We start from the raw sequence: 19,633 nt of genomic DNA, 5'->3' as shown, positions 1-19,633 counted from the left end.
TTATCTTTTATATTTGTCCATTTTTTTTTCTAAGATAGTCTTTTCATAATGGTAGTTTTAGCCAAAAAACTTGATTAGTAAGGATATTTTAGAAAAGATAACATCTATTTATTACAAATAACTAACTCAACTTATTTTTTTAATCTCCTCAAATCAGTCAACTAGCTTTTATAATTAAGATCGGAGGTAGTATACATTATACAAGATCAACAAGACAATTACCTTTATTTCATTGTTGGATCAATGAAAATAACTCGTTATATATGTCAATTCTTATAGATGCCTCTCCTTATCTTCTTCCTCTCTACTGATATGCAGTATGGCAGAACACAAAAAGTGTGGGTAAAGTTTTTTTTTTTTTTTTTAAAAGGCGAGAGGTATTATCCATAGCTGCCGCTTTAGCTAAACCCATATGGGCTTGTCATGAATTCTTATGAAAGATCAAGTGGGTGGCTCTCAATGAGGTCATATAGTTCATTCCCAATTCCAAATCCAAGCATCCTGGCCATGTCATTTGTCTTCAATTCTGGTTTTGGAATGTTGTGATGCTTCAACCAGGAGTACACGATGAACACCTTCTTCATCACAAACAGTTCCAGTGCCTCGGGATTGAACACAACTCCCATTCTCATATTCATCTGTAGCATATATACCAGATATAAGTGTACCATTCAAATCTTCTACATTCGTAAAAGTGAGTGTATATATTACCTCCTGTTTTTAATAAAAGAGTTAGTTTGACATTCAATTAGGTTATAAACATAATATATTAATTCACTTTGGCTCTCATATTTGTCTATATTTTTCTAAAGTAATCCTAGTAGTTGCACACTTGCACATGTTAAAGTTTCATCAAATAATAGTTCTAGCTAATATATGTAATTAGAAAAGATATTTTAGGGAAGACTACATTTATTTATTACAAATGATTGATTTAACTAATTTCTTTAATCTACCAGTCAACTAGCTTTTATATTAATGACTGTATGTAGTCTAATATATTTAAAGAAAAATAAAGAGAAACGAAATGATGAGGGTCAAAAGAATCTGGACCATTCGCCACAATGTCAAATGACCAAAACATTAAATTGTTGAAGTGAATGTATGTGACAAATTCTATTATGATCTATAACAGCACAAAATTAATGTTTCTTAGTCACCTGATGAGGAACCAACATGGCAGCATAACGGGCCAATTCTCCAGCTCTCCAATCCAGCAAGACAGGCAGCCATGGATAAGTAGCATCGAGCCTCACAAACCAGAGTCTATTGTCAGGAAACTCCGACAGTTCCCGAGGATCGCCCGGATCTTCTCTAGTGTAGTTGATGGTAAAGCCAATTGTTCGTTCAAGATATTCTTTAGGACTAACTGTAAAACCAATTGCCATCATGAAGTATCAACTTGTATATAGCCTATCTGTGGTTTCTTTCAAAGTTTTCTGAATCATACCCGATAAAGGAGACTTCATGCCAGTAGCAGCTTGAAAGGGGGTCAAGTCAAGGCTACTAATAGCATTATTGTCAACAACTACTTCAAATCTTCCTTCAGTTGGGGGCATAGGAGGTTCAACCTTAGCAGTATCTGTCAACCAAAATCTGTTGAAGTATAGTTTAACAGATTCCATTAACTATATCAAGCACTACAACTTCACGATATTATAGTGTAAATAGATAACTGGGGAAATTAATTTCTAGACTATCTGCATCCTCTGCAGGTGATTTACTGAAATTTCATGCTTCTCTATAGCACCCAAAGGTGTGGATCATCTCATGGCAAGCCAACAATGGTAAGAAATGAAAACCGCACACACACCCACACAAGCTCATATCAATGATCATTCCTCACCTAAGCATGTATGGCCCAATAGGATTCTTGACATTACACTTTGGATCAGTAGTGAAAACCTTCAAACTTATGGAAGTTCAAACAAATTGTACCATGTGGTGCACATTAGGATTCTCAATTCAACATTTCATACGTAGCTCCAAGACCAGAAAATTCTTTTCATGTCCTAAACGATTTCATCAAGCTCCCTGCGTTATCCTGATTCTACCTATGTCTATTTCAGGTGGAAAAACTTCTGTCAAACAATAACTCGGTTTTCTCTAAAAGTAAAGAAATTCTTATTATTTTCATATCAGTGCATAGATAGTCAAATTGCAACGACAGCTCCGAGCAGTAAATAAGTATGAAGAAAATCCCATTTGAAAGGTACACAACGCAACAACAATTAGGGTAGAAATAATTGAAGAGACAAAAAAGAGAGAGCAAAAGCTCAGCGGTTACCATCTTCTTCGAACATAGAGATGTCGAAATTCCCCTGAGGGTTGAATGCAACTGAGGCAGCGAATTGAGGTCGATGATAATGGCCAAGGCGAGAGACTTGGAGGGAGTCGAAATTGGGCTTGCAGGAAACCCAGGAATTAGGTGGAGGGGAAACGCTACGTTTGAGTAAAGGAGAGAGTGGAAGGCAAGGTTTGATGGCAGTCGCCATTGTTGCAGCTTCTCAAAGTGCAGTGAAGTAGTTAATACAGTTTCTTTCTTTATCCATGAATTTCTCAGGGCCTTGTGTTTCTTAATGATTCTATCCGCTCTTTCAACTCAGGCTTGCCGCCATCGTTGCCGTCCAATTTTTTCCTCCAAAACAAAAAGTTTTAGTCCCTGTTTAAATGTACCTTAAATCTTTTTTAAGACCCAAAAGGACGGTTTTTAATTCTATTTTTTAATTTTATTAAAATCAATCTTTTTTTGGTACAAATATTAAAATCAATCTTATAAATCAGTTGTGCTAAATTTATTTTTCCAAACTCAAAGCTAAACAGACCCTGCTTGATTAAAAAGAAAAATAGGGCGAAAAAAAATTCTCCATTAAAAATTTTATGCGTAAAGATAATCTAATCAGAGTATCGGTGTTCTGTTAAATCAATCCTATAGGGTTTATTGAGTCATTCTCATCAATATAATTTTTAATAGGAGACTTTTTTTCCTTTCAATTTTCCCTAATTACGGAGGGTTGACCGAAACTAAAATTTTTATTGGATCTTCAGAAATATTAAATATTGTGAGGCAAATATTAAAAAAATCATTATATAGATGCTCACATGTTCAAATATTTATCTAACCAGATTTACGTGTAAGAAATCATAATATTTTTGAATTAAAGTTCAACTAATGTATATAATATGTATATCCTTCCGTAACCATATGAAGACTGGTAAAGAGAAAATACATATATAAGTTCGGGTGGGTGTAATTATATTTTTATACTTAAAATCTTTGGATTTACTTGTCTATAAATATCCTGAAATTTGTAATATATTGCCAAATATAATTCACTTTCTATGAATAATGTATTATTCTCCTAAGGTGAATAAAGAATATAATTTGACCCATCAGCAAAATGATCAACGGGACCATCATCAAATCATACATATAGAGAGACACGCGCTTAATCAATTACAATTAACTTTAATACATTTTCAAATTGTTCAATTTATCAAATCATCTACTCCTTCGATTCTAAATATAAATATAAGATCTATTTTATAGTGTAAATTATCCTACAAAATAGATCCTATATTTAAAACTGGACAAGTAATATTTGGTTTCGATTTTCATCAGCGAAAATATTACGTTTGGTTAACGAAAATAAAATGGCCAAAAAGGTTCTGCTCATAACAAGAGTCACTTCCGTTTAAAATTCTCACTAGTTGAACTTTCAATACAAAAACAATTAAATAGTCATGATGAATTCCCAAAAATCAAGCTCAACTAAGACCCGGAAATCTCGAAGCTCTATGTTATAAGGATAAACAAACACAACCCAAAGAAAAAAGTAACAACTTGTATTGACCGTTTTGAAGCACCAATATAATAAATCTAAAGCTTACTATTATTATTATTATGCTCAAATCAGAAAGAGAACAAAGTATTGACAGCCAAGAATGGAAAGAAGAGTGGGGATTATAGGAGCAGGAATCAGTGGTCTTCTTGCCTGTAAATACATAACAGAGAAGGGCTTTCGTCCCATCGTCTTTGAAGCTCAAGATGGCACAGGACTACAGGAGGACTCTGGAGGCACACCATTGTGTCTACCAAGCTTCAGAACAGCAAAGAATCTTACAGGTTTTCTGGTTTTCCACGGGATTCTTCTGTCAAAGAAGAGTATCCAAGTAGCATCCAGGTTTTGCAGTATCTGGATTCCTATCTAAAAAGTTTGGGATCCTATCTTACATCAGATTCAACTCTAAAGTCATTGATATTGAATATGTTGGCGAGATTACTGAAGAAATTACCGAGTCTTGGGATCTGTGGGGTGGAACTGGCAAGCCCTTTGGCTCTAAGGAAAATGGCTTCTTCAAGTGCAATACACCAAGAGTCTTTCCATTAAGGTAGGTAAGGTAATTTACAAACAAATACAGAATCTGAAAAATGAGTTGTCCTGTTTACCTACAATATTGGGTATTTTGTACAGGTGTGTGAAGTTGAGTTTGTGGCTCTGTGCATTGGAAAATATAATGGTCTGCCAAACATACCTGAGTTCTCTCCAGGACAAGGCCCAGAAGTGTTCAAAGGCCAGGTTATGCACTCCATGGACTTCTCTTCAATGGCAAATGAGGATGCTGCCAAATTGATCAAATCAAAGAGAGTTACAGTAATAGGCTCTCAGAAATCTGCTTATGATATAACAGCTGAGTGTGCATCTGCAAATGGTAATACTAATACCGTTTTCTCCTTGCTTTCACAAATCACGAATAAAACTTATATCTTTCAATGCTTTCTTTGCAGGAATAGAACAACCCTGCACAATGATTCAAAGGACAGCACACTGGTTGCTCCCACATGCTAATATCTGGGGAATTAGTCTTGGCTACTTGTACTTCAATCGCTCCTCAGAGCTTTTAGTTCACAAGCCTGGTGAATCATTTTTCCTTGGCCTTGTGGCTGCTTTGTTCTCACCATTGGTAAATCCAGAACATCATATATCCCTATGCAGATATACTCACAAACAATCATTTTAATGCTTATTATTCCTCTATGCATTTTCAGAGATAGGCAGTCTCAAAGTTTGTTGAATCAAACTTAAGATGGAAGCTACCTCTGCATAAGTTTCGATCGGTACCTAATCAAAGCTTTCTCCAAGATGTTTCTTCATGTCAGATTGGAATGCTTCCTCAACATTTTTATGACAAAGTGGAAGAAGGAAGCATCATTCTAAAGAGATCACAGGGCTTTAGGTTCTGCAAAGAAGGTTTAATCATTGATGGAGAATCAAAACCATTAGAGACAGATGTGGTGATTCTTGCTACAGGGTTCAAAGGTGATCAAAAGCTCAGAAATATATTCAAATCACCAATATTCCAAAATCTCATCACCCCCTCAGCTACTTCCTCAGTTCCATTGTACAGGTTTGACAACTTATCCTTCACAGATAGATTCTTAAATAAGCACTAAGCAAAGACATAAAATCTAAACCTGACCATATTTTGAATATCTTATAACATTGCAGAAAGATACTTCATGCTAGAATCCCACAAGTAGTAATAATAGGATTTGCAGAGGGACTCTCAAATCTGTATGGTTTTGAAATGAGGTGCAAGTGGCTAGCAAGCTTTCTGATGGAAGAATTGAACTGCCCTGTGTGAGAGAAATGGAAAAGGAAATAAAAATCTGGGAAGACAATATGAAGCTATATGGTGGGAGGTATTATTGGAAGTCATGTATTGGAAATTGCAATATCTGGTACAATGACCAACTCTGCAAGGACATGGGAGGTAACCCCAGGGGAAAAAAAAAAAAAGGAGCCTTTTTGCAGAACTTTTTCAACCTTATGGACCCACTGATTATGTGAGCCTTCCCACTAAATGAGCAATTTGGAAATTCTGTTTTCCTTGTGTCAATAAGACCTCCTGCAAAGACTTCCTGCATGCTGTTAGTTTTGTATACTAATACACAATATAAGTCACTTTAACTAATTTCTCAATATCAAAAAATGATAGTTGACTCATTAAATCTGTTCCAAATTGATTTTTTTTTTCTAACTTTACCCATATTAAATAAGGTTATGAAGGAGAGAGAGAAAAACACGAGAAGTTATATTTAAGTATTAACTGCAGAGACAAAATTGACTAATAGGCATCAAATACTTTCCAAGTGACTTGTATTTTAAATTAAACCAATCTTCTAGAAGCAACTTATATTATGAACCAGAGGGAGTAGTTAAATTTGAGTGTAGTTTAAATTTTATAAAGGACTGTTTCGGTTAATACAAATTGATTTTGAAGATAGAAGTATATATGATATTAGACTCTATCTCAGCACAATCACTCATCTTCACACTCTATTTAATGTGGATTTAAATTATTTGACATAGCAATTGCCAGTGATTCTGTTACTTATTTAATGACGCCAAATTTGACAGTTTCTGTCACTGAATATATTTTTTCATTAGAAGTTACTGAAAATGTTCCTAAACACTAAAAATCATGAGACAGATGTTATATGAAATCTGCTGATGAAAAATGAAGATACATATAAAAATAGTGTAGATGTTCAGCTGATTTTCATATCAAAAATCTAATCCTTAATCACACACACACATATAAGTCCCTTCTTGTTCTTTGATAGAATTATAAAATTACAAATAACATTATATTTGATTAGAGAAAATAATCAGAAAAAAATTAGGATAGATATATTTTGTTTGTACCAACTCATGTTGACGCGAATAGTAGGGATTCTTGTCTTCAAGTAAATAGCTGATAAAATATGATATTTATTTACAAAATTTTTAGATTAAAATTGTTTTCATTGATTATATTTTTTTAAATCAATTTAAAATGAATTATCAAACCTAATTTTCGAAGCAGTGCGGACGATCATGGGAAATAGGTCACAAGCACTTTTTTTTTTTAACCAGAGACAAGCGCATAATTACACAATTTTTCTCACACTAGGTCCCAAAACAATCTACTTTTCTATATAATACTCCTTTGTTTTTTGGTAGAACTGGGAATATGATGTTGAGGCCTGCAGGCCAGCTTATCAACCCCCATAAAGAAGCGGGTTAGTGTTGGCGTTTTGATAACCCCCAAGGTGTGAGTTACTTTAGCTTGCACCGCATAACTCACGAGTTGTGGCGGGTTGGCCAGCCTAACCTATCATTTTTTTTTAAAAAAATTTCACGTAAATATATGTTATTATATTTAAAAAATTTTCCCTCATTTATATTTTAATTTTCATGTTACATATATACACAAAAAATATTTTAAAAAATAAGCATACTATATGTATAACAAAAATTTAACCACCAAATCAAATACAAGACAATATTTATTATAGAAAACGGTGTTTTAGAAAAATATAGTGAATGAACTTTAAAAAAATTAGATAGATATACTTCTAATTTATTAAGAGATAGTTTTCTGTATCAAACATGGTATTTGTATGACAAAATTGTAAAATTTATCACTTGATGAGTTAACGTTGTATGTTAATCATTTAAAATATTTGTAATGTATTGTTTTATATTTGTATTAATTATTTTAAGTGTCATTAAACATAATTTATACTTGTGATTGTTTTTAACATTTTGGATCACCATTTATTAATTTAAAAAATTAAATAAAAAAAAGGTTTAAAAGTTAAGAATTGAAAAAAAAAGAAAAAAAAAGATGGTGGGCTAGCCTACCAACCCGCTATGATGGGTTAAGGTTGGCATTTTTCCAACCCACCGAAATGCAAGTTACTCCAGCTCACACTGCATAACCTATAGGTTGTGGTGAGCTAGCTTGCAACCCGCAGGTTAGCCCATATTCCCAATTATAAATATATGACCTAATTATTAAGTTAGTTCTGATCATAAATATAAAATTTATTTCTCATGTTTATCAATCTTTCTTAAATTACTCTTATTAATACTTCCTTAACTATAGTCAAGTAGGAGAGGGGGAGGATATTAAGGAAGATAATTATGGTGTCTTAGAAAAAATATGTCTTATTTGTTATAATTAACTAACTTATCAAACTTTTTTAATCTAATAAAATTAGTTAAATAGGTCTTACATTAAGGAATAGAGGAGTACTAGATACTAATAGATAATTCTATCTTCAGTTCTTAATATAAAACATAGTTGACTAATTTGGTTAGATTAAAGAAGTTAGTTAAGTTAATTGTTTGTAGTGTCTTTTCTAAAATACCTTAATTAATCATGTGTGTTTGAATTATCTATTGATAGTAACAATTTAACACATGGAATCACTATAAGAATTACTTAATGGCAAACTTGATAAATATAAGGGATAAAGTGAATTGAGGTCTTATATTTATAACTAAATTAAATGTCAAACTAGCTTTAATATTAAACATGTAACTATGGATATACTAAGTAATATGATGATGGATTATTAATTATTTATTGATTGTTTTGAGTTATAGTATGTGTTTATGAATAAATATTAATTTTTTTAGACTTAAGTATTAAGTTCAGATTTTACTAGTAATGGCATTCTGTTATATACTAATATTTTAATTTGGTAAAACATATACTAATATTTGAATTTGAGATACATAAATTAAATGAAGAATTTTATTACTACCCTAGTTTATTTATGATTCATGATTAAATCAATGTATTTTCCGGTCAAAAAAATGATTAAATTAGCGTATTTCAGACAACCTCTTAACGGTCCTAGCGTCTGCAATTTTTTATGGAATAAACATTTTCTATTCGTTAAAAGAGTAACTCAAGTTAGCTTCAGCTTCCTATATAAAATAAATTAAGTAATCGTGATAAACTCCCAGAGATCAAGCCCAGTCTCTTGGTCAAAAAAAAAGAAAAGAGATCAAGCCCAGTCAAAACATTCAAACACATACTATCAAAAAAAAAAACATTCAAACACACACGCGGACATATATTGAATAGAGTCTGATGAAGGCATGAAGCTACAAAAAAAAAATTCGCCAGTAGGACTCACTGAACCAGTCATCGCCCACCGCCTTCCAAATATGAGGTGGCGATAGATATATTTCCAGTAGACGACTGAAGCTCTTTTCTAATAAAAAAAACAAACAACCCACGAAGTAAAACGTTGAAGAAACCCTGGTCAAAAAAAAAAAAAAAAACGTTGAAGAAAACAATTCCAAAAAGAAATGTACTGACTTTTTGAATAATCGATTTAGATATAATGCTTGTTAGGGTAAAATCAGAGAATCGAGCATTGATAGATGAGAATGGAGAGAAGAGTGGGGATTATTGGAGCAGGAACCAGTGGTCTTCTTGCCTGCAAATACTTAGTAGAGAAGGGATTTCATCCAGTCGTCTTTGAGGCTGAAGATGGCATAGGAGGACTCTGGAGGCACACAATTGAGTCTACCAAACTTCAGAACAGCAGGGAATCTTACAGGTTTTCTGATTTTCCATGGGATTCTTCTGTCAAAGAAGAGAATCCAAGTAGCCTCCAGGTTTTGCAGTATTTGGATTCCTATGCTCAAAAGTTTGGGATCTTATCTCACATCAGATTCAACTCTAAAGTCATCGATATTGACTATGTTGGCGAGGTTACTGAAGAAATTACCGAGTCTTGGGATTTGTGGGGTGGAACTGGCAAGCCCTTTGGCTCTAAGGGAAAATGGCACCTTCAAGTGCAACATACAGAGAGTCTTTCCACCGAGGTAGGTATTTACATACAAATTACAAATACATATGTGCACTGTCCAGACTACCGTGTATCTACATATTGGGTATCTTTTATAGGTGTATGAGGTTGAATTTGTGGTTCTGTGCATTGGAAAATATAGTGGTGTGCCAAACATACCTAAATTCCCGGCAGGACAAGGCCCCGAAGTGTTCAAAGGTCAGGTCATACACTCAATGGACTTCTCTTCAATGGCAAATGAGGATGCTGCTAAATTGATCAAATCAAAGAGAGTTACAGTAATAGGCTCCCAGAAATCTGCCTATGATATAGTAGCTGAGTGTGCATCTGCAAATGGTAAAACTTTTCTTTCTTGCCTTCCTACAAATCACATAAAAGTTCTGTCTCTCAAAATGCTTTTTATATATACAGGAATCAAGCAGCCCTGCACCATGGTTCAAAGGACAGTACACTGGTTTCTCCCAGATTCTAATATTTGGGGAATTAATCTTGCATTCTTGTACTTCAATCGCTTTTCTGAGTTTTTGTTTCACAAGCCTGGTGAATCCTTCTTCCTAAGCCTTGTGGCTACTCTCTTCGCCCCATTGGTAAATCCTGCACATCTCATGTGCATATATTCTCACAAACAGAGAAATCATCTTCATGCTGATGATTCGTCTTTGCATTTTCAGAGATGGGCAATCTCAAAGTTTGTCGAGTCAAACCTGAGATGGAGGCTGCCACTAGACAAATTTGGATTGGTACCTAATGACAGCTTTCTTCAAGGACTCTCTTCATGTCAGATTGGAATTCTTCCTCAAAATTTTTATGATAGAGTAAAAGAAGGAAGCATCATTATAAAGAGATCAGAGGGCTTTAAGTTCTGCAAAGAAGGTTTAATTATTGATGGAGATTCAAAACCCATAGAGACAGATCTGGTGATTCTTGCTACAGGGTTCAGAGGTGACCAAAAGCTCAGAAACATCTTCAAATCTCCATTATTCCAAAATCACATAACCCCGTCAGCTAAGTCCTCAGTTCCTTTATACAGGTATGAGCCATTTCTTTCTCATAAAAAGATTCTTAGGTAAGCAAAGGTATAAAATCTAAGAACCAACCAAGTATTTTGAATTTGTTGTATGATTACAGGCAAATACTTCATGCTAGAATCCCACAAGTAGCAATAATAGGATTTGCGGAGGGACTCTCAAATCTATTTGCTTTTGAAATGAGGTGCAAGTGGCTAGCAAGCTTTCTGGATGGAAGCATTGAACTGCCCAGTGTGAGAGAAATGGAAAAGGAAGTTAAGATTTGGGAAGATAGTATGAAACTGTATGGTGGGAAGTATTATTGGAAGTCATGTATCACCAATTGCCATATTTGGTACAATGACCAACTCTGCAAGGATATGGGATGTAACCCCAGAAGAAAGAAAGGATTTTTCGCAGAACTTTTCCTACCTTATGGGCCCACTGATTATATGGGCCTTTCCACTAAATGATCAATTTGTGTATCTTGTTTCCCTGATGAACAATAAAGCTTTCTGCGTGTTATTTTTACACAATAAAATTTCTTCATCTTAGTTTAGATTTGCATGATCTCAGTTTCAGTCAATCTCATCGCAAATCATGTATTCTAACTAGATGTTTCCATCACTTATAATGTATTCCAAGCAAACAATTATAGAGGGAGAAAAAATATTATTATGTTTAATATAAAGGGTTAAGGTGCACCCAGCACCTCCAAGTATTTTTTCAGGTGCACCCAGTGGCCTAAAGTAATTTATGGTGCAATTTCGCCCTCAGAGTAATTAAAATGGTGGACTGGTATCCCATGCTAACAGATCTGTTACTTTAACCGTGAAATTGATGAGCCAGCACAAGTTTGACCAAAATAATCTGACCTGGCATGTCTAATAAGTAGGTGACGTGGCTTTTCTTGTTAATTCATTTGTTTTGTCTGAATATTATCTCTGAAATATTGCGTCTAGGGCGAAACGACTCGCAGAGGAAAACGAAAGTAGGCTTTTCTTCTCCATGTTTCGTCTTTAGCAAATCGTAATCCCTGTGGTGTGAAATTTTCTTCTCCGACCAAATCGATTAAAGTTTGTACTTGTTTTTCCCTCTATGTCAGTGGCTGCACCCGTTGAAATATGAGAAACATTACTCATCTATTTGTGCCCCCCTTCTGCATTTGAAAATCTGATGGGTGAATCAAACTCAAATTCGACGAGGATGAGTAAAAGAAAGATTGGTTTGGTCAGACAAGTTGGAATAGAGACCAAGTATGAAGGGCATCGAAGGAATTGATTGTTTGTCTTGAATATATTATAGAGAGCGAATTAGCCAAATCTAATTCTTGAATATATTATAGAGAGCCGGTTAGACAAGTTGGAATAGAGACCGAGTATGAAGGGCGTCGAAGGTTCTGTTTTTGTGGTACAGTGGCTCCTCGATGGACAGCATGGAGTGAGAAGAACCCTGGCAGAAGGTTTTACGGGTGCCGAAAATACAACCAAGTAAGTTAAATTGATAGTAAGTTGATCTAGAAATTGGTTGATTTGAGAAACATTGCTCATCTATTTGTGCCCCTTTCTACATTTGAATATCTGATGGGTGAATCAAACTCAGATTTGACAGTGACGAGCAAAAGAAGGATTGGTTTGGTCAGACAAGTTGGAATAGAGACCGAATATGAAGCATCAACCAAATGTATTTTCGAGTGCGGCCACTGATATAGAGGGAAAAACAAGTACAAACTTCAATCGATTTGGTCAGAGAAGAAAATTTCACACCACAGGGATTACGATTTGCTAAAGACGAAACATGGAGAAGAAAAGCCTACTTTCGTTTTCCTCTGCGAGTCGTTTCACCCCAGACACAATATTTCAGAGATAATATTTAGATAAAACAAAGGAATTAACAAGAAAAGCCACGTCACCTGCTTATTAGACATGCCAGGTTAGATTATTTTGGTCAAACTTGTGCTGACTCATCAATTTCACGGTCAAAGTAACAAATTTGTTAGCATGGGATACCAGTATACCATTTTAATTACTTTGAGGGTGAAATTGCACCATAAATTACTTTAGACCATTAGGTGCACCTAAAAAAATACTTGGAGGTACTAGGTGCACCTTAACCCTAATATAAAAGTTAGTTTACTGAATTGAGTAGATTAAAAAAAATTAGTTAGGTTAGTCATTTATAATAAGTTGTTATTGTCTTTCCTAAAATACCATTGCTAATCATGTGATTAAGCTATTAGCTAAAACTATTATTTGATAAAATTTTTAAAATAAACACAAAAGCTAGTTTACTAATTTGAGTAGATTAAGCAAATTAATTAAATTAGTTATTTGTAATAAGTAAGTATTGTCTTTCTTAAAGCACTATTGCTAATCATGTGTATTAAACTATTAGCTATAACTACTATTGGATGAAACATTAAACATGTGCAACTATTACAAGGATTACTTTGAAAAAAATAAATAAATATAAAAAACAAAATAGCTTAGAATCTTATATTTAAAACTAAATTAAATGTTAAATGGGGTCTTATATTAATAATTAAAAATAGTATTAGTACATCCAATACTATTGAAAACATCAAGGATAAAAATTCAATCTGGCGCAGCAAATGTCTCACGTACGCGCACTCCCTCCGGTCCTAGTTTTGATTGATATCTTTTTTTTTTTTTTCTGGTGAACTGATGATATCTACTGAATGCAGGAGAAAACCATGTCACACTATATTTCGTGAATAAAGAAAACTAAACATTTTTTTTAAAAGTAAGAGGCCTTTTTTTTGCTTGGGTTGGGGAGAGGTGTTTGGAGCCACCTTCTTGTTTCTTTGGTGGCCTTTCGCTCTGTGAGTGAAGGAGTCTGGGACGCGTAGCTGAAGACTGAAGCTGAGGAGGAAGAACTTTCATGGCCATGGCTACTTCTCCTTTCCTTCACCCTATCCACATACTCGAATTCCGAAGATGCCCCTTCCTTCCTTTGAATTCTCAATTCCCTCCTCGTCTCCATTTTCTCCCTCGTCGCTTCCCCTCTTCCTCCACCATCCGTGCAAGCTCCGCTGTTCTTATGGAGTCGGTATACCGTGTGTACCCCCTTTTCGATTTTTTTCTTTTCTTTGTGAAATTATGTCCCATCTTTCTGTCATACTCTGATATTTTGTCGAGTTTGGGTTGTCTCTGAAACTTGGACGAACGAAAAGTGAAGCGCCGACATTTATCTTTGTATGCTGACATGACAGAATTTTGGAATTGCGATGGTTTCAATTGGTTCTTGATATTAATAAGAAGGTTTATCTGTTTAATCATAACTTAACTGTCCTTCTTTTTGAACTAATACCAATAATTTAATTAAAAAGAATAACTTCGCTGCACACTCAAGCCATCTGCTACAGAAAATTTCATCACTTGCCTTGCTGGAAATAGTTTAATGCATGCAGAATTCGAATTATGATGTATTTATGATGGTGGAACGAGAATTACCAAGTCAACCATGGGGAGTTGAAATCCCATGCCCGGTAAATGGTGTGATAATAGAACTCCTGATGATTTACCGCCATCATCGATCAAGCCTGTGATGCAGTTGAATTGATGTAAAGCTGTACTCTAAGCTGTACAATTGAGTCTCATTGAAGTTGGAATTTCCCTGGGTTTCATGAGAAATGGAATATACAGAAGTCTATGTGAAATCACTGTTGTGCATCTAGCTGTGGACTAGTCCTACCTGTTATTCAACTATGAGTTGTTTCATCCATTGTTCACTATGGTCCTTGATTTAACTTGACATTGTTTAGTAACAGGATATAGGGAAGGATTTTAAGCAGATATAAGACAATGTTACTCCTCTTTAGTAAACATAGCAGATTTTTTTTCGAAATTTCTGTTCGAATTGATAAATACTTGTATCATTTGTAAGAACTGTAAATTCATGTTAATCGAATATATCCTCTTCTAACTCCAACTCATATTAGTATTTGAATTTTCTGCCCTCAGGATACAAGTACGCGACAGGATCAAGCAAAGGAAACTGAAATCTTTGCCTGCCCAGTATGTTATGAACCTTTGATAAGAAAAGGTCCTCCTGGACTTAACCTGTAAGTTGAAGAGAAATTAACGCAACGCATGTGTAGTTATTTCTGCATGTATCTGAAAATCCTATCTGATAGTTGTTCACTTAATGGATGTGGAACTTCAGATCAGCAATCTACAGGTCTGGTTTTAAGTGTAGAAGGTGCAATAAGTCATACTCTAGCAAAAGACATGTTTCTGGATCTAACTGTCACTGCTGGTTTGAGGGATTACGCCGAAGTTCAACCAGTCAGGACTGAGCTTTTCAGGTATAAGTAGATTAGTATTCCAATTCCAGTTTCATAGCACAAGACTAGGCAGACAGTCACGTGAAACACACCCAGTTTTTTTCTTTGGGTCCTGTAGATCCCATCTAACTTTCTAATTTATTTTAGGGACAAATATTTTTGTTTCTGTATGAATTCTTGTTTTTAACATATATGATGAATAGTTGTCATCTAAGAAGAGTTCCTGCATAGCTCAATCACATGGACAATTCTTATGTTTTCCTTCCTTTCTACCAATCCATTAGGAGTCCACTTGTTTTCATTCTTGTACGAGAGAGGCTGGCGTCAAAGTTTCAATCGAAGTGGTTTTCCTGGCCGTGATGAAGAGGTATTCTGTCAATCCTATTATAAGGCTATGATGAGTCAATACTTGAAAATTCACGAGAGTTGTCCAAAAAGAATGTTTTAGAATTTGTCGATGCTTGTTTACTGTCATTTTCCATGTCTCTATGGTTTTATTGGAATGTAAAACACGTTAAGCTCATTGCCATTCCTTTATAATGTAGTTCAAAATGGCTCAAGAGTACTTTAAACCTGCTGAAGGTGGTCTTCTTGTTGATGTCAGCTGTGGTAGTGGTTTATTTTCCCGAAAATTTGCCAACTCTGGAGTCTATTCTGGTGTCATTGCTCTAGATTTTTCTGAAAATATGCTTCGCCAGTGTTACAATTTCATCAAGCAAGATGACACTCTTTTAACCAGGTATGATGTTCGTTGCCCTCAGCTTGAAACCAAACTTGATGCATCTCAGAAATTCAACTTTTTTAATTCTCTCTCTCTCTCTCTCTGTTTTTTCCTTTTGGTTTAAACTTGTGTAAGGAAATATGGCTGTCCTGAATCTAGTTTCATTTGATTGTTGGCAGTAATCTTGCTCTGGTAAGGGCAGATGTTTCTAGGCTTCCCTTCTCTTCAGGTTCAGTTGATGCTGTTCATGCTGGTGCAGCCGTGCATTGTTGGCCATCTCCCTCCAATGCTGTAAGTGTCTTTCTGTGTATGATGAACTGACACGTTCATTGCTGCCTTTTCCATTATGACCTTCGCACAAATGTGTTGTGCACTGCTCCTCATCTCAAATCCGGAACCCTTTACCCTCACTCTGTTTTCTTGCTTTATGTCTCAACAGAAACTAATCACAAGGAACACTATGAATTTGCTTCTTTCTAATGTGAACATAGTTACTTTCACTAAATGTGCTTTGCATCGTTTCTGTTCCCTTTGTGCCACGCCATTCAATATATGTAATTTGCATTATAACACTGCTACTTGTAACTTGTTTAAGATTGCTGAAATCACCCGCATACTAAGAAGTGGTGGAGTTTTTGTGGGAAGCACTTTTCTTCGTTACACTTCATCAACTCCCTGGATTATACGGCCTCTCCGAGAGGTAAACTTTATCATAGTTTAATCTTTAATGGCGTTGTCATAGTGGACGACAGTGTTACTACCATTTTACACACCGATGTTCTTATGAACTAGATTCCATTCTTGTGTGGATCAGTCATCATCCGGAGAGGATCTCCTAGTATTGATCATCTGAATGTTTAGAAGCTAGGAGGAAGAACGGAGGTAAAGAATAAAAAGGGAAAATAAAATAGCAAAGACACTAGTAAATGAGTTAATATCCCTTCAAACCTTCGACAGAGTAAAGGAACTTGAAAACATGGTGGTTGAGTATTAACTAGAAAGCCTTCATTTCTCCTGTGTGTGTGTGTGGTGGTGTGTATCCAAACTTTAGATAGGATAAAAATGAGACTAAAGAAGAGGTATACAAAGTTAAAAAGATGCATTCAAACTGCTGATATAAGACACTCTCTTGGGCCTTACTTATATACCCAGGTTTTATTGATGAGTGATTTGAATGTGTTGTACAATTTACTGGGTTTTTCTAGTAAATCCCATGGAAGATGATATGAAGGTATTCTGATATGCAGAGAATTCTGCAGGGCTATAGTTATTTGACAGAGGAAGAGATAGAAGACCTTTGCACATCATGTGGTCTCACCAATTACTCCCGCAAAATTCAGCAGTCCTTCATTATGTTTTCTGCTCAGAAACCTTAAAACACAGCGTTCATCCATTTCAAACTGACTCTTACTCTTCAGTTTCTTATCCTCTCTGGCGTATATTTGCTTGTTTGTTATCCTCCTTTTTTGTAAATAAATTAGAAAATGCAAAGATCATAACGTAAACCACATGATAAGTTTCACAGAGTAAAAAGCATCAATATTATATCATATATCCATGTCTATGTTTAGTGAAAAGTACATCATCTTATATAGATGTTTCCATAGTGTGACTGTTTATTGAGTCACGCTAATGGCTAATTGATATATTGAGAGTTGGCCACAGATGTGATGATAAATAATACTTGTTTCGTTATTAATGTAAAAACCTGTTTAACTAATTTGATTAGATTAAGAAAGTTAGGTATGTTAGTTAATTATAATAAATAACATGTTTTTTTAATTTAAGAAAAATTAATAAATATGAAAAATATGTCTTATATTTGGATTAAGATTAATTTATAATAGGTTTTACATTAATAATTGGGAAGTATTTTAGATAAAAATTTACTTCCAATCTTCAATCTTCGACTAAAAAGGTGCACCATTTTGGATCTCGCATTTCTTTGTTTTCCCCATGTCTTTTACTTAACTGCAGAATAAAATCCAAAACTAAAAATTAATCCCACTCCCATCATAAAGGAAGAAAGTCCATTTCACTGGAGTCTGATTTGAATCCCACAGGCTCATACGCACATAGATTTTTCTTCGGGGAGGGGAAAAAAACTGTCCATACGATCACACATCACATATAAATTCAGGGTAAATTAGAAATAGGGAAGAGTTACATTCCAGAAATTATAAGATTTGTGAATTATTTAACTTATTATAATATTTTAATATTTTAATGATAAACATGATTAATATGTAATTTTTACAAGAGTGTATGTTTTATAATTAATATTAAATAATTGTTACTGTTTTAGAGAACATTCTGCCCATATTGTAATTTTAATAAAGATTGATAATAAATACTACCTCTGGTCCTTAATATAAAACTTATTTCATTTTCATTTTGTTCCTAAATAAGACCCCAATCTATTTTGTCTTTCATATTTATGTATTTTTTTCCAAGATAGGCCTCCTAATAATGATAGTTATTGCCAATATACTTAATTACAAGGATATTCTAGATAAGACAACATATATTTATTACAAATAACTAACTTAATTTCTTTCTTAATATCTTCAAATTAGTCAACTAACTCTATAATTAGGACGGAGGGTAGCATAAAAAATAAAGGCAAATCAGAATGCTTCCCAAAATAAACCTGACTTAAAAATAATGAACAAAAATTAAGCGTAAAGAGTAGGAGATCAAGCTCCGGTCGTTTTCATAAACTTCACACACCGGGATTTATGTAAATCTTTGCTTGAGCATGAAGAATAGTACGGAGAGGTGGGTGGTGAAATTATACTTTTTATACCTAAATCTTCGGTTTTACTTATCTATAAAAGTTCCTAAAGTTTGCAATCACTTTATATGCATTATAATTTACTGATCTAAATTGAATAAAAAAATATGCTTTAATATATCAAGTAATTTGAATAGAAATACAATGAGTTTATATCATAACAAATTTCTTTCTCCTTAATAATAATTATTAAGGTCGAATATAGTTTCAAAAATTTAAAAGATGAACCCGTTTATAACTCACTATAACTCTGATTAGTATTATAGTCAAAATTAGTCTATACAAAACTAATAAAATAAAGTGAAAATTTGCTATAAAAAAATTTCCTATTAGAAGTATTTGTTGCTAAGAGATCCTAAAAACTGTTTAAATACTGACTCCTTGAGTACAAGTAAAATAGTCCTTAGTGGTAACAATTTTTTTTTAACTGTGTGCAACATATTTTTAGTTATATACAAATATTTTATATTTTGCTTTTGAAATAAAATGGTGATTCATCCTTAGTGAATACAACTCTTGTTTAGTGTGAAATATCTTCGACTATATAAAATTAAAAATATGTTACATATGACTGAAAAAGAGTTACATCCACTCAAGAATATGTATTTTTAAACAAATTTCAGATACCTTTGGTAATAAATATTTAATGAGAATTTTTTTAGAAATTTTTCCTAAAATAAAAACATACGAGATTTGGTTAGATGTGCGTTTGCGGTCAAACCATTTTTCCTTTGTTTGTTTTTAGGCTAACGCTCTAAATTGGTTGCATAGAAGCAAGGAAAGAGTGTATTAACGTGGCTAACGCTCAAATCGGTTACAAGTTATTATTAATTTGTTTGCCTAAATGATATTACTCCTCTGGTCCTTATTATAAGACCCAATTTGACTTTTTATTTGGTCCTAATTATAAGACCCAACCATTTTGTCTCTTATATTTATGCATTTTTCCCAGATAATCCTTCTAATAAGATAGTTTTAGCCAATATACTTAATTAGCAAGGATATTTTAGGAATAACAACACTTATTTATTATAAATAACCAACTTAACTTACTTCCTTAATCTCCTCAAATAAGTCAATTGGGTCTTATAATTAGGACCGGAGGAAAGTAAGTCAGTTTGAATTCAAATTGTTTGTTGAATTCTGT

At 34.0% G+C, this 19,633-nt stretch overlaps 3 protein-coding genes and 1 pseudogene across 3 annotated transcripts; 3 read left to right on the top strand and 1 right to left on the bottom strand.

Moving 5' to 3' along the window:
- Nucleotides 1-208: 208 nt before the first annotated feature.
- On the bottom strand, nt 209-2,534 carry LOC114713510 (protein CHLORORESPIRATORY REDUCTION 6, chloroplastic). The gene is made up of 4 exons (XM_028898180.1): nt 2,288-2,534; nt 1,451-1,582; nt 1,161-1,369; nt 209-638 (listed from the first exon to the last, which is right to left on the bottom strand). Exons 1-4 carry the CDS (start codon nt 2,493-2,495, stop codon nt 432-434), a joined length of 756 nt encoding a protein of 251 aa, XP_028754013.1. The 5' UTR covers nt 2,496-2,534; the 3' UTR covers nt 209-431.
- Nucleotides 2,535-3,945: 1,411 nt separating this feature from the next.
- LOC114713501 (probable flavin-containing monooxygenase 1) lies at nt 3,946-5,869 on the top strand (annotated as a pseudogene).
- Nucleotides 5,870-9,218: 3,349 nt separating this feature from the next.
- On the top strand, nt 9,219-11,138 carry LOC114713512 (probable flavin-containing monooxygenase 1). Its single transcript, XM_028898181.1, has 5 exons — nt 9,219-9,674; nt 9,757-9,994; nt 10,070-10,245; nt 10,330-10,688; nt 10,787-11,138. Exons 1-5 carry the CDS (start codon nt 9,228-9,230, stop codon nt 11,136-11,138), a joined length of 1,572 nt encoding a protein of 523 aa, XP_028754014.1. The 5' UTR covers nt 9,219-9,227.
- Nucleotides 11,139-13,444: 2,306 nt separating this feature from the next.
- On the top strand, nt 13,445-17,140 carry LOC114713509 (uncharacterized methyltransferase At2g41040, chloroplastic-like). The gene is given in 10 exon segments (XM_028898179.1): nt 13,445-13,734; nt 14,649-14,749; nt 14,851-14,908; nt 14,910-14,992; nt 15,256-15,268; nt 15,270-15,338; nt 15,517-15,710; nt 15,872-15,983; nt 16,288-16,392; nt 16,940-17,140. Coding segments are annotated over 10 exon segments (1,032 nt in total). The 5' UTR covers nt 13,445-13,566; the 3' UTR covers nt 17,069-17,140.
- The last annotated feature ends 2,493 nt before the right edge of the window (nt 17,141-19,633 follow it).

Source organism: Neltuma alba, unplaced genomic scaffold (genome assembly GCF_004799145.2).
Source record: "Neltuma alba isolate B1F8T4 unplaced genomic scaffold, ASM479914v2 tig00011429_pilon, whole genome shotgun sequence".
In the NCBI taxonomy this organism is placed as follows: Eukaryota; Viridiplantae; Streptophyta; class Magnoliopsida; order Fabales; family Fabaceae; genus Neltuma; species Neltuma alba.
The sequence above is the reverse complement of the archived record's forward strand: the minus strand, read 5'-3'. Positions and strand labels throughout refer to the sequence as shown.